The following is a 15812-nucleotide window of genomic DNA, read 5'->3' on the forward strand; positions in this document are numbered from 1 at the left end:
ACCCCTCCTAACTAATCGAATCTAACTCAGCCTAACTGAACCCTACGCATCTTTCAGAAACTAGATCACATGCCATCTCCATCAGAAATCTTCTCCAAGCCCAGAGAAACTGTCTCTCCTTCCCTGAACAGACATAACCCTTCAAATATATGCCTTCTGTGGTATTTAACACTCCATATCATGTTACAATGTGTGTCTGTATTGGCTTTAACTGTATCATCTATAATGTCTGCACAGAAATTTGTAGTTTTGAATCTAGAGGCTACCAATTTTTTTTTTGTTATTTTACATAAGATCTGCTGACTCCTCAATGAAATAGATATACATAAATTCCAGAAGACACAAAGAATGGATGAAAGAAGGACTACGCTGTGGAAATTTAGAAACTGAACATGTATTTCTTACCGGTATTCTGCTCCCCACCCCTTCACAAAACTCATTCTTATGGTGCACATTCTAGTCAGCTGATACACGGCTTCAAAACCCTGATTAACAGACTGAGCCAGAAGAGCTGCAAATTCCTGATTGTTGAAGATCTTCAGATTACAGCCTATGATTGAAAAAAGTAAAAGAAATTTGTGAAAGAGTATCATCAAAAGAAAATAACTTTAAAAGGGCTATGATATCAGACTATGAGCATGCAAATCATTTCCTGATTCCTAAAATTAATAGCAACTAGAAAAATTCAGCAAGTTGATATGGTACGTTTATTTACAGTGTTGAATCCATACCTGGTGGAATTTTACAGACTGTTGCAGGGTGCCAGCCGTATCTCTGATTACAATTGGGGCTCTGCACAAAGATTGCACTATCACTTAGGCACTCAGCAAAAACTTCCCCACCTATGTAATATAAGCGCACTCCTCTTCCTAAAACAAAATACATATCGGATTAGTTTTATAACATTTATTGTTCAGTATGACTTTGGAGGTCTTCTTGGAGCAATACTAAAATGATGTAAGGTATTTTGACAACCTTTCCATAACTATGCTTTTCTGAAGTCTAGTTTAGAAACATATCACTGTATACTTTCCATGTAGTTTTTAACAATGATTTTACTGATTTGTAAAAAGAATACATGCTTATCAAGTGTATGTGAACAATGTCGAAAAGTACACAGAGTAAAATAATTTCATATAAATTATGCATATTTTTAAAATAAGTAAAATAAATTGAGTTAATTTTGAAGGAATTAACTAATGTTTGGATAAATATGCCTTCATTATAATAAGCAGCATTTCCTTACAGATGCCACTAAGGTTATGAAAAAAGGTAATAAAAATCAAGATGTTAGAGTCATTTACCCCTTTTAAGACTATGTATTATTATAGCAATGAAATCCCTAGATTTATAAGCAGAATTAGGTAAGAAAAAATTACATTATGAAAATTTAATATACCACCACTTTCAGAACCCGGCATACCAAAGGCACACAAAATATTAAATATAAGGATTTAAAAAATCAACTATGAAAGGCAGAGTTCTAAGACAGCATTTAAGACTCTCACCACTGGTGTGTGCACATCTATTATTCAGTCACACACTAACCTAGGTGCTTGTATGTCAAGGAATTTTTCAGATACAATTAAGGTCTCAAATCAGCTGACCCCAAGAAAGGGAGATTCTTTTTGGTGGGCTTGACACAACTAGGTGACATACAAGGGACTGGACTGTCCATGGTGAAAGTGATTCAAAATGTGAGTGGGACAGATTCAACACAAGAGATTCTCCACTGCTGACTGTGAGGATGGAGTGGGCCATGTGGTGAGGAAGGCAGGTGGCATTTAGTTGCTGAGAGCAGCCTCTGGCTGACAGTCTACAGAAAATGAGGACCTCGGTGCTAAAACTTCAAGGAAGTGAACTCTGTGGCAATCATGTTAAGTGTGGAAGATGACCTCAAGCTCCAGATGAGAACACAGCCCAGCTGAGAAACCTTGATTTCCCCTGAGAAGACTCCTAACCCACAGAAACTATGAAATAATAAATTTGTGTTATTTAAGGCTGGTTAGTGTGTGGCAATAAGTTACACAGCAAAAGAAAACTAATAAAACAAGCCAGATTTAATATAAAAATACAGAACCTGGTGCCCTGTTCTCTTATGCCTACAGAATATTTGTGAAAAAACCAATCATGTACTTGACTGTCAGGAAATCAGAAAGTCTAAAAAGTAGTGATTTCCCTGGCTACATTCTTTGATCAAAACCACACAATAAACTAGAAATCAAAAGTAAAAAGATGACTGAATAATCACAGCAATCTAAAATTCTTAAGACAAGTAACAGGGTAGAGGATACCTTCTGTTAATTTGTATGCAGAACCACCCCCAAACCACAAAAAAACACAGAATGATTTTAGTTAAAAGTAGGGTGGGTACTCAAGAGGCCTTCCCCACCTACAGGACAGCTGGGTACCTTAAGAAGTGATACAAAATTTACACAAGCAAGACTGGAGAAATTCCACAAGGAGCCAAGTAACAGACCTCTGAAGTCACTGGCCTGCAGCAGCACCCTCGCTCTTTAGTGATCAGCAGTATTTCTCATGGGAGGTAATGGTTAATTAAATAGAAAACAAAAGCAAGCTAGTATTAAAAAAAAGCTACATTCAGGTGATTAGAATTATGTTCAGCTATATTAGTGGTGCTCAAACTTTTTCTATCTCATTCTCAAAAAAACCCTGAAAACTCCAGTTTTTATTTATGTGGATTATATCTATGGAAACATACCATATTAGATACTAAAACTGAGATCCAAAAAATGTATTAATTCATGTAAAAATAAAAATAAACCCATTGCATATTAACATAAATGTTTATGAAAAAAATAACTGTTTTCCAAAGCAAAAAAATTAGTGAGAAGAGTAGCAATGTTTTACATTTTTGCAAATCTCTTTAATGTCTGACTTAACAGAACAAGCTGGATTCTCATCAGATTCTACATTTAATCTCTTAGAAATCTAAATCATATGCCTCATAGCTTCTGAAATTGTCACTATACACTCATGAGAGAATGAGACTGAAAAGGCAAAAAACATCTTAGTACCATTATAAAGATAGTTTTAACCTCACAAACTTACTGAAAAAGTGTGTGAGAATACCACATTCTGAGATCCTCCAAATTATTTTTTGAACCATATATTAAATGGTAGTTCCTGTTTTAGATATCTTGTTTCAGATGAATAGTGAGAAAATTTGATGTATGAACTCAATGAAGGGGGGAAAAATGAGGAGATGTAAACAAACTGAAAAAATTCCATAATTTGTTAAAATTATAACCCTAAAATGTGAACATGGCAATTTTATGACTGGTAGAGACTAAGCAAAATAATTTTGACATATATTTACTGAAGGCCTTCCCAGAATCAAGGGTGCCAAATAAAGAGAGGTTGAAGATAAGAGTTTGCAGATGGATGGATCACCAGGATCTATTAAAAGCAGTGATGCTGCATGTACTTAACCAGGAATGCATTCAAACTGACAGAGAAGGCAGGCTTTTTGGCACATGATCTCTTGATGTGGTAAACCATGTAATGCTCACATTGTGAATTACGGCATTGGTTTTTCACACAAGGAAATAAACACATACCTATATGTCTTCTTGTCATTTCTACAGTAGCATTTCGGTTGACATTGGAGAGTAAACCTAAGCAGAACCTCTCTGAATTTGATGGATCTGTGAAGCCATCCACAGTGAGTGAGGGCTGTGATGCATGGAAGGTCTCTCCCACCCTCTGGTTTAGTTCATAATACGCTATTGAACACCAAAATGCAGGTTCTGAGTAAGTAACTGGCTGCAAATCTGGGGGGAAAAAAACCAAACCCGTAAAAGCAAGAAATGTTGTGTGGACAATTCAAGCCAAGAATAGATTGAATTATCATCATCTTTACATGCTCTATGTCAGCCTACACTGGCAACAGCTCAGGAAGTGGACAAAAAATCTGTATCACAAACTCGTTTCCATCCAATCAGACCGTTATTTTTAATTTTTCAAATTTCCTCCATTTCATTAAGTCACCTAATTTTCATGTATCTTTTTTAGACTTTATGGTGGATCATTTGTTCTACTAGTCACATTAGTTTTTGTCCAAATATAAAACCACAACAGGTAAAGAAAATCAACTTGCATAATGTATTGATAATTTCTAGTAGGATGAAGTGGAATAAAGCTGGAGCAACTATTAAAACGTCAAAAGCCACACGAAGAAAAAGTGTCATAATAATAGAGTGCAAAATATGACATATTTCTGACATTTGTCCATTTTAACATGACACTTTCAGTGAGTTACAAAAATAGAAAACCAACACAAGAAACAGTTTTGACTAAAAGACATCATAAGGAGTATCATGATAAAAACTGAAAATTTTGCTAGTGTAAATTCCAAATGCATAGAAATGGAAAAGAAATTGTGAAATAGTAAGGTAAAAAGAAGGCCAAGAATAAACTACAGCATGTATATACACACACCTCTTATATCAATAATTGCTATAATAAAACATATCATAAACATACTCATAAAAATCCAGCCTTAAGTCATAGAATTTTCCATGAATACAGAATATGGTTTCCATTAATATAATTTCTTATATGTACCATACAAAAGTTTTAGTAATATTGATAATATTGAGGTACTTTATCAATATTGCTTTTAAAAAAGTACTAATTTGAACAATCATTTGATTATTCTTTAGGATTCATTTCTCATATATGAAAAATAACTACCAGAGGGGCATTTAAAGTGATACAGTATAAAAATGGTGGAAAAAAAAAATTTCCAACTTACCCAAACTATGATTAACAGGGGAAAGAGTAGTAGGAGATAGTTCTGCTGGAGATCCTGAAACAGAAGGATTCCATTTTAAAATAGATGTGGAAGTATATCCAGAATTTCTGAGCAAGCAACAATAAAATTGGTTATCTGTTATAATTATCACATAATTTACATCCCAAGAATTCAAAACATACAACTGTGTTATATGAGTTTAATTCAGAAGTTTCAATACAGAAAAGGTATAAAAAGTATAAACAGTCCTGCATCTAGCCACCCAGTTCCCTTTCCCAAAGATATTCAATGTTATCAATTATTTGTGTATCATTCCAGAAATAAGCTATGAACCTACAAATAAATACATTGTTCTGTGACCCCCACTTTTTATATACAAATGGTAACGAAGTTATGAACTTTGCTTTTACACTACTTATCAGAGATACTGGTATGTTTCCTTATTATTTACCCCACTATATATATTTTTTTAGTTGTATAACATTACATAATGGTATATTATGATTCCATATTGATGGATACTCATCTCAGGCTATTTTCAATCTTTTGCTTTAAGAACTAAGATTACAATGACCATTATTTTACATTTTGCATATTTCCAACCATATCAAATATTAGACTTTTAAAATTAAGAGGAAATGCCAGGTCAAAGGGCTATGAATTTGTAACTTTGACAGATTTTGCCAAAATTGTCACCTACAAAGGTTGTATCAGTTCACCTTCCCAGTAAATCGTGAGAGGCTGCTTGTGTGTGATCAGATAGATGAGAACATGGTACAGTTTAACTTCTATCTTCCTTATAAATGACACTGAGCAGTTTTATACTTCCTTATATTGTATTTCCCTTCTGTGAATAATCTGTTCTTTTCTTTTGCTCATTCTTCTACTAGGGTGTTGATCATTTTCCTCACCAATTTATATAAGGCTCTTTATGTACTAGGGATACTAGTCCTTTCATGTTATGGGTTGCAAATTTCTGGTCATTTGTCATGATTCTTAATTCTAACTTTGACTAAGCATAATTAAAACTTTCATGCTATTTAATCTATTGATCATTTTGGGGTGTGTCACACTTTGATAAAAGCAGTGGTGACAGTGGATGTTTTTGTCTTAACTTTCAGGGACTACTTCTAGTATTTTCCCATGAAGTCTGATGCCAGCTTTGAGGATGAGAGGGAAAATTCCTTATTCAGGACTTTTGTGGCAATAATCTCAAGCAGTACTGGTTGGTATATTTATGTTGCAAGTGCCATGTTATGCTGCTTTATAAAGACAACCTAGAAGCTTTAGGTCTTTTCTATACTCCAACAGTTTGAATAGTATTGTAATACACAATTTTTAATAGTTTGGTAAAATTCCTGTGTGTAATTATTTGCAGTCAATAATCTTCTAGGATTACTTTAAGACATTTCTCTATTCTATGAAAGCTGTCTATAAGATAGCTCTATTTTCTGGTCACTTTGGTAAATTTTATTTTCTTACTAAAGTATCCATTTCTTCCAGATTTAGGTAAACAGGCTAAATCGAGTCAAGAAAATGAGGGAGGCACAAATACATTAAGAAAAAGAAGGAACGAATACTGACACAAGAAAAATAGGATGATTGAGAAATTACTCTGTTCAGTTCCATGCAATCAAAACACATTTGTTAAAAATGTTATTAAATAACCATATAATAATTACATGGTAAGTTTTGTTTTCTGGTTATTATTCTCTATACACTTTGGGCAAGTTATCTAAAAGAGCATGCCCCACAGCTCCTAAGCTCTGAATATAGATCAAAGGCAGAGATGTAGAATAAGACAGTCAGATCCTCCTCTGTGCACCTCTCCTGTCCCCCACACCACTAGACCCATAGGCAACACAAGTGAAATGGCAATCCCCAGATAAACAGATGACCAGAAATAGAGAACAGGTGACAATTATTTTTTAGAAGACAGAACACTCTTCCATAACCAAATGAAGCTCCTATGTTCTTTTTCTGGTCCTCAGTTTGCAAAATCTGTTGGCAAGTCACAACAGGTACAACTAAGAAAGGTCAAAATATATTTATAACAATGAGCTAAAACTTAACTGCTATTTCCTGAGCTGATATAAAAATACAAAGCCACTATTAGAAAAGGAGGAAATTGTCCTATTTTTCACATCTTTTAACTGTTTACTCCTCTATTAAATACATCGAGTGACAGATCATTAACTTAGACTAATATTCAGTCAGATGTGGTAAAATTCAGTTATAGATTGCATAAAGGATTCATTATAATCATATAGAAAACTTTAAGAGGTTAAAAGATTTTAAAAACATTTTTTAAAATAGGTAAGTTGATCAAAAATTAACTTACTTAATATACATGCTGCTACAGAAGTCTGGGACTTTTAGTTATGAGAAATAGTAAGTCTGTCTCACTAAGCTAGTCTGCATCAGTGATTTCTGCTACTTGCAGCTAAAAGACCTAGAGAAATCCCTGTGCATGTATCTTTGCATTCAAAGTTGCACATATTTGTAGGAAACAAATATTTTTAATGAGGAAACATCAGATCAAAAGGCATGTGTTAAATTTTCCTAAGTGCCAAAGTACCCTCCCAAAATACTTAGTTCCCCCAACAATTTATAAGCTAGTCCACATCACTCCCTTTTGATACTTCCAATTTGATAGGGTTAAAGAGACAACTCTATTTTCCCCAAGTTTTTGGTTTGTTTTGGTTTATCTTGCAAGGTAACATTTTTAAAAATCTCTAACAGACATCATTTTTTAGAGCAGTTTTAGGTTCAGAGCAAAACTAAGCAGAAAGTACAGAGTTCCCATATACACATACAACCTCCCCCGTCATCAGCATCCGGCACCAGTAGTATGTTTGTTGCATCGAGGAACCTACACTGACATGTCCGAGTCACCCAAAGCCCGGTTTACACTATGGTTCACTCTTGGTGTTATACATTCTATAGATTTTGACAAACATGTAATGATATATTCACCATTGTAGTATAACACAGAGTAGTTTCACTGCCCTAAAAATCCTCTGTGCTCTGCCTAATCATCCTCCTTCCCCTTTAACTGTTTGTGACCACTGATCTTTCTTCTTGTCTCTCCAGTTTTCCCCTTTTCCAGAATGTCATATAGTTGAAATCATGAAGCACACAGCCTTTTCAGATTGGCTCCCTTCACTTGTAATATACGTTTAAGGGTCCTCCATGTAGTTTTGTGACTTAATAGCTCATTTCGCTTTAGTGTTGAATAATATCCAGTGTCTGGAAGTGCCACTGTTTATTCATTCATTCAGCTGCTGAAAGACATCTTGGTTACTTCCAAGTTTTCATGATTATGAATAAAGCTACTATAAACATCCACATGCAGGTTTCTGTGTGGACATAAATTTTCAATTCTTTTGGGTAAATACCAAGCAGTGATTGCTGGATCATATGGTTAAAAGTATGTTTAGTTTTCTAAGAGGCTACCAACCTCTCTCCCCAACTGGCTGTACCACTTTGCATTCCCACAAGCAATGAATGAAGAGTTCTGTTGCTCTATATCCTTGCCAGGATTTGGTATTGCCAGGTTTAGATTTTGGCCATTCTAATGGGTAGTCTTAACATTTAACATTTTATTTATTCAAATTAATCTCTTCTCTTATGGTTTTTATATATTGCATATTTCATGCTCAGACTAAAAAATTCTTAAGTGTCATATATTAGAAATAATAGGTTTCATTTTTTCCATTTAAGTGTTTTCTCCAAACAGAATTCATTTTGGTATGAGATTAGTTACCTTTATTATTTATTTTATAATATCTTTGAGGAGAATTAAAATTAGTTCTAATTTCCTAAACAAAATTAATGGTGAAGAAATATATTAGTTAATAAGTTTCAGTGTAACAAAGCATAAATTATTCAAATGAAAAAGTAAAAATAGAATCATTCTTTCAAAAGGCATATACAAAAAGACAAGGCAAGTTAAAGGTCTTAAAATCATTTCACTTTATATCCTTTGTTTTCATTACAAATCATTTCACTTTATATCCTTTGTTTTCATTACAAAAAAATCCTGAAGAACTAAAATCACCTGCCATTTTCTTTTTATACCAAAAAAGGCTTAGAATATATGCTTTAAAAAATATAATTTATTGAACACAGATCAATGACTTTAACAAACCTTTTGAAAACTGGGAATCATATGGGGTAATTCTTTCAACCTTACCCCTACCTAATCACCAATCAAGTCCTACCCATGGCAGTATATCTGAATAGCATGCATTTCTCCCCATGCCCTCTGAAACCAGACAGAAAGTCTCATGTAATAGTCAAAAACAGGATCTCTAGGATCTGCATCCTAGGTGCAAATTCCTCTATCACTTTCTAGCCGTTATTCTATGATGTTTATTAGAATGTTGTGGGCTTTTTTTTGGTAAGCGTCAAATTTTTAAAATTAAGAGTGTAATTAGGGAGCCAAGATGGCAGCGTGAGTAGAGCAGCGGAAATCTCCTCCCAAAACCACATATATTTATGAAAATATAACAAAGACAACCCTTCCTAGAAGAGAGACCAGAGGACACAGGACAACATCCAGACCACATCCACACCTGCGAGAACCCAGCGCCTCGCGAAGGGGGTAAGATACAAGAACCAGCCTGGCGGGACCTGAGCGCCCCTCACCCCAGCTTCAGGCAGGAGGAGAGGAGTCGGAGTGCGGAGGGAGAGGGAGCCCAGGACTGCTGAACACCGAGCCCCCAGCCATCCGGACCAGAGCGCAGACACAGTGCATGCATGGGGTCCTGGATACTAGGGAAACAGGACAGTAACACCTGTGAGCGGGTCCCTGAGGCTGGTGCCCTGGGGACAAAGAAAAGCGAGTGGCTTTTTTTTTTTTCCCAAGTGCTTTTTGGAAGTCTTAAAGGGACAGGGACCCCAAGCCGGACGGAAAACTCCTGGGACACTTCGTCCAGAGGCAGGGAATCGGGGGAACTCTGGGCACTCTAACCCCCTGGGCAGCAGGGAACACAGAGTCCCCTCACGGAGATTATAAATAGTCTCCCAGCTGCTCCCCCTCCAACGCGGCTCCACCAAATCGGAGCAGCAGCCCGAGGCAAGCCACACCCATAGCAACAGCGGAGATAAACTCCATAGCAGCTGGGCAGGAATCAGAAGCCCTGTCTGTGCGCAGCTGCTCAGCACAAGCCACTAGAGGTCACTGTTCTCCCAGGACAGGAAGGCCACAAACCAACAAGAAGGAAAGTTCTTCCAGCCGTCACTCGTACCAGCTCTGCAAACTATCTCTATCGCCATGAAAAGGCAAAATTTCAGGCAGACAAACATCACAGAGTCAACACCTGAGAAGGAGACAGACCTAACCAGTCTTCCTGAAAAAGAATTCAAAATAAAAATCATAAACATGCTGACGGAGATGCAGAGAAATATGCAAGAGCTAAGGGATGAAGTCCGGAGGGAGATTACAGATGCCAGGAAGGAGATTACAGAAGTGAAAAACTCTGGAAGGATTTATGAGCAGAATGGATAAGATGCAAGAGGCCATTGATGGAATAGAAACCAGAGAACAGGAACACATAGAAGCTGACACAGAGAGAGATAAAAGGATCTCCAGGAATGAAACAATGTTAAGGAGAACTGTGTGACCAATACAAAAGGAACAATATCCATATCATAGGGGTACCAGAAGAAGAAGAGAGAGAAAAAGGGATAGAAAGTGTCTTTGAAGAAATAATTGCTGAAAACTTCCCCAAATTGGGGGAGGAAATAATCGAACAGACCACGGAAATACACAGAACTCCCAACAGAAAGGACCCAAGGAGGACAACACCAAGACACATAATAATTAAAATGGCAAAGATCAAGGACAAGGAAAGAGTTTTAAAGGCAGCTAGAGAGAAAAAGTTCACCTATAAAGGAAAACCCATCAGGCTATCATCAGACTTCTCGACAGAAACTTTACAGGCCAGAAGAGAATGGCATGATATATTTAATGCAGTGAAACAGAAGGGCCTTGAACCAAGGATACTGTATCCAGCACGATTATCATTTAAATATGAAGGAGGGATTAAACAATTCCCAGACAAGCAAAAGTTGAGGGAATTTACCTCCCACAAACCACCTCTACAGGGTATTTTAGAAGGACTGTTCTAGACGGGAGCACTCCTAAAACTAAACAGATGTCACCAGAAAACAAAATCACAGCAAAGAAAGCAGACCAACCAAATACTAACTAAAGGCAAAAAAATAAAATCAACTACCCACTAAAAGCAGTAAAAGGAAACATGAAAGAGCACAGAATAAAACAACCAACATATAAAGAATGGAGGAGGAGGAATAAGAAGGGAGAGAAGAAAAGAATCTCAAGACAGTGTATATAACAGCCCAATAAGCGAGCTAAGTTAGGCAGTAAGATACTAAAGAGGCTAACCTTGAACCTTTGGTAACCACGTATCTAAAGCCTGCAATGGCAATAAGTACGTATCTTTCAATAGTCACCCTAAATGTAAATGGACTGAATGCACCAATTAAAAGACACAGAGTAATAGAATGGATAAAAAAGCAAGACCCATCTATATGCTGCTTACAAGAAACTCACCTAAAACCCAAAGACATGCACAGACTAAAAGTCAAGGGATGGAAAAACATATTTCAGGCAAACAACAGAGAGAAGAAAGCAGGGGTTGCAGTATTAATATCAGACAAAATAGACTTCAAAACAAAGAAAGTAACGAGAGATAAAGAAGGACATTACATAATGATAAAGGGCTCAGTCCAACAAGAGGATATAACCATTCTAAATTTACATGCACCCAACACAGGAGCACCAGCATATGTGAAACAAATACTAACAGAACTAAAGGGGGAAACAGACTGCAACGCATTCATTTTAGGAGACTTTAACACGCCACTCACCCCAAAGGACAGATCCACTGGGCAGAAAATAAGTAAGGACACGGAGGCACTGAACAACACACTAGAAGAGATGGACCTAATAGACATCTATAGAACTCTACATCCAAAAGCAACAGGATATACATTCTTCTCAAGTGTACATGGAACATTCTCCAGAATAGACCACATACTAGCTCACAAAAACAGCCTCAGTAAATTCCAAAATATTGAAATTCTACCAAGCAACTTTTCAGACCACAAAGGTATAAAACTAGAAATAAATTCTACAAAGAAAACAAAAAGGCTCACAAACACATGGAGGCTTAACAACATGCTCCTAAATAATCAATGGATCAAAGAACAAATTAAAATAGAGATCAAGGAATATATGGAAACAAATGACAACAACAACACAAAGCCCCAACATCTATGGGAAACAGTGAAAGCAGTCTTAAGAGGAAAGTATATAGCGATCCAGGCACACTTGAAGAAGGAAGAACAATCCCAAATGAATAGTCTAACATCACAATTGTCGAAACTGGAAAAAGAAGAACAAATGAGGCCTAAAGTCAGCAGAAGATGGGACATAATAAAGATCAGAGAAGAAATAAAAACTGAGAAGAATAAAACAATAGCAAAAATCAATGCAACTAAGTGCTGGTTCTTTGAGAAAATAAACAAAATAGATAAGCCTCCAGCCAAACTTATTAAGAGAAAAAGAGAATCAACACACATCAACAGAATCAGAAATGAGAACGGAAAAATCACGACAGACTCCACAGAAATACAAAGAATTATTAAAGACTACTATGAAAACCTATATGCCAACAAGCTGGAAAACCTAGAAGAAATGGACAACTTTCTAGAAAAATACAACCTTCCAAGACTGACCAAAGAAGAAACACAAAAGTTAAACAAAACCAATTACGAGCAAAGAAACTGAAGCGGTAGTCAAAAAACTACCCAAGAACAAAACCCCTGGAACAGACGGATTTACCTGGGAATTTTATCAGACACACAGAGAAGACATAATACCCATTCTCTTTAAAGCTTTCCAAAAAATAGAAGAGGAGGGAACACTCCCAAACTCATTCTATGAAGCCAACATCACCCTAATAACAAAACCAGGCAAAGACCCCACCAAAAAAAAAATTACAGACCAATATCCCTGATGAATATAGATGCAAACATACTCAATAAAATATTAGCAAACCGAATTCAAAAATAAATCAGAAGGATCATACACCATGACCAAGTGGGATTCATCCCAGGGATGCAAGGATGGTACAACATTCGAAAATCCATCGACATCATCCACCACATCAACAAAAAGAAGGACAAAAACCACATGATCATCTCCATAGATGCTGAAAAAGCATTTGACAAAATTCAACATCCATTCATGATAAAAACTCTCAGCAAAATGGGAATAGAGGGCAAGTACCTCAACATAATAAAGGCCATCTATGATAAACCCAAAGCCAACATTATATTGAACAGTGAGAAGCTAAAAGCTTTTCCTCTGAGGTCGGGAACAAGACAGGGATGCCCACTCTCCCCACTGTTATTTAACATAGTACTGGAGGTCCTAGCCACGGCAATCAGACAAAACAAAGAAATACAAGGAATCCAGATTGGTAAAGAAGAAGTTAAACTGTCACTATTTGCAGATGACATGATACTGTACATAAAAAACCCTAAAGACTCCACTCCAAAACTACTAGAACTGATATCGGAATACAGCAAAGTTGCAGGATACAAAATCAACACACAGAAATCTGTGGCTTTCCTATACATTAACAACGAACCAATAGAAAGAGAAATCAGGAAAACAACTCCATTCACAATTGCATCAAAAAAAATAAAATACCTAGGAATAAACCTAACCAAAGAAGTGAAAGACTTATACTCTGAAAACTACAAGTCACTCTTAAGAGAAATTAAAGGGGACACTAACAGATGGAAACGCATCCCATGCTCGTGGCTAGGAAGAATTAATATCGTCAAAATGGCCATCCTGCCCAAAGCAATATACAGATTTGATGCAATCCCTATCAAATTACCAGCAACATTCTTCAATGAACTGGAACAAATAGTTCAAAAATTCATGTGGAAACACCAAAGACCCCGAATAGCCAAAGCAATCCTGAGAAAGAAGAATAAAGTGGGGGGGATCTCACTCCTCAACTTCAAGCTCTACTACAAAGCCATAGTAATCAAGACAATTTGGTACTGACACAAGAACAGAGCCACAGACCAGTGGAACAGATTAGAGACTCCAGACATTAACCCAAACATATATGGTCAATTAATATTTGATAAAGGAGCCACGGACATACAATGGGGAAATGAGTCTCTTCAACAGATGGTGCTGGCAAAACTGGACAGCTACATGTAGGAGAATGAAACTGGACCATTGTCTAACCCCCTACACAAAAGTAAATTCAAAATGGATCAAAGACCTGAATGTAAGTCATGAAACCATAAAACTCTTGGAAAAAAACATAGGCAAAAATCTCTCAGACATAAACATGAGTGACCTCTTGTTGAACATATCTCCCCGGGCAAGGAAAACAAAAGCAAAAATGAACAAATGGGAGTATAGTAAGCTGAAAAGCTTCTGTACAGCAAAAGACACCATTAATAGAACAAAAAGGTATCCTACAGTATGGGAGGATATATTTGTAAATGACAGATCCGATAAAGGCTTGACATCCAGAATATATAAAGAGCTCACCCACCTCAACAAACAAAAAACAAATAATCCAATTAAAAAATGGGCAGAGAAACTGAACAGACAGTTCTCCAAAAAAGAAATACAGATGGCCAACAGACTCATGAAAAGATGCTCCACATCGCTGATTATCAGAGAAATGCAAATTAAAACCACAATGAGGTATCACCTCACACCAGTAAGGATGGCTACCATCCAAAAGACAAACAGCAACAAATGTTGGTGAGGTTATGGAGAAAGGGGAACCCTCCTACACTGCTGGTGGGAATGTAAATTAGTTCAACCATTGTGGAAAGCAGTATGGAGGTTCCTCAAAATGCTCAAAATAGACTTACCATTTGACCCAGGAATTCCACTCCTAGGAATTTACCCTAAGAATGCAGCACTCAAGTTTGAAAAAGACAGATGCACCCCTATGTTTATCGCAGCACTATTTACAATAGCCAAGAATTGGAAGCAACCTAAGTGTCCATCAGTAGATGAATGGATAAAGAAGATGTGGTACATATACACAACAGAATATTACTCAGCCATAAGAAGAAAACAAATCCTACCATTTGCAACAACACGGATGTAGCTAGAGGGTATTATGCTCAGTGAAATAAGCCAAGCGGAGAAAGAGAAATACCAAATGATTTCACTCATCTGTGGAGTATAAGAACAAAGGAAAAACTGAAGGAACAAAACAGCAGCAGAATCACAGAACTCAAGAATGGACTAACAGGTACCAAAGGGAAAGGGTCTGGGTAGGATGGGTGGGTAGGGAAGGATAAGGGGGGAGGGAAGAAAGGGGGTATTATGATTAGCATGCATAATGGGGGGGTGGGAGAAAGGGGAGGGCTGTACAACACAGAGAAGACAAGTAGTGATTCTACATTTTGCTATGCTGATGGACAGTGACTGTAAAGGGGTTTGTGGGGCGGGACCTGGTATAGGGGAGAGCCTAGTAAACATAATATTCTTCATGTAATTGTGTATTAAAGATAACAAAACAAAACAAAACAAAAAAGAAAGAAAAGGGGGATTACTCCCTGATAGGATAAAACTAACTGCAAATCAACGATTAATGCATGCTTTAAATATCCTTAAATTTTATCATTTAAAGGGTGTCAGATGATCAGCTATGGAAGTACATTTTTCTGATAATATTCCTTTTTCTTAAAAAAAAAAAAAAGAAAAGAAAAGCAGTTCCTGTGTGGTGATCTCCAATAAGTTCTTCACAATGGTATAAAGGGCATATCAAGGTGTGGGCAAAGGGTTTGTTTGTGTTTATACAGAGGATCAAAGCCTAATTTGGCTACCTAGAAAACGAATTAAGATACGATAAGAAGAACTTCCAACATCAACATCCTCTGGAAAAGTCATTCCAGAAGATGATCAACAAAGATCCTGGCGCTGTTGCAGTTGTAGCTGCAGTCATCCCAC

At 36.6% G+C, this 15812-nt stretch overlaps 1 protein-coding gene across 5 annotated transcripts in view; it reads right to left on the reverse strand.

Annotated features, from left to right (window-relative positions):
• SMAD2 (SMAD family member 2) overlaps positions 1 to 15812 on the reverse strand; it is an 89977-nt gene that overhangs the window by 8924 nt on the left and 65241 nt on the right. For 4 of the 5 annotated variants that reach the window (XM_036918647.2, XM_036918648.2, XM_036918645.2 and 1 more), the window contains 4 exons: positions 4778 to 4831; positions 3582 to 3794; positions 732 to 869; positions 406 to 550 (listed from right to left, as the gene is read on the reverse strand). In XM_036918647.2, coding sequence (XP_036774542.1) covers positions 406 to 550; positions 732 to 869; positions 3582 to 3794; positions 4778 to 4831 — 550 coding nt within the window. Of the gene's footprint in view, positions 1 to 401; positions 551 to 731; positions 870 to 3581; positions 3795 to 4777; positions 4832 to 15812 lie in introns of those variants that run through there. The other variant, XM_057504158.1, reaches the window with a different exon arrangement.

The sequence above is a fragment of the Manis pentadactyla genome, chromosome 6 (assembly GCF_030020395.1).
Source record: "Manis pentadactyla isolate mManPen7 chromosome 6, mManPen7.hap1, whole genome shotgun sequence".
NCBI classification, from domain to species: Eukaryota; Metazoa; Chordata; class Mammalia; order Pholidota; family Manidae; genus Manis; species Manis pentadactyla.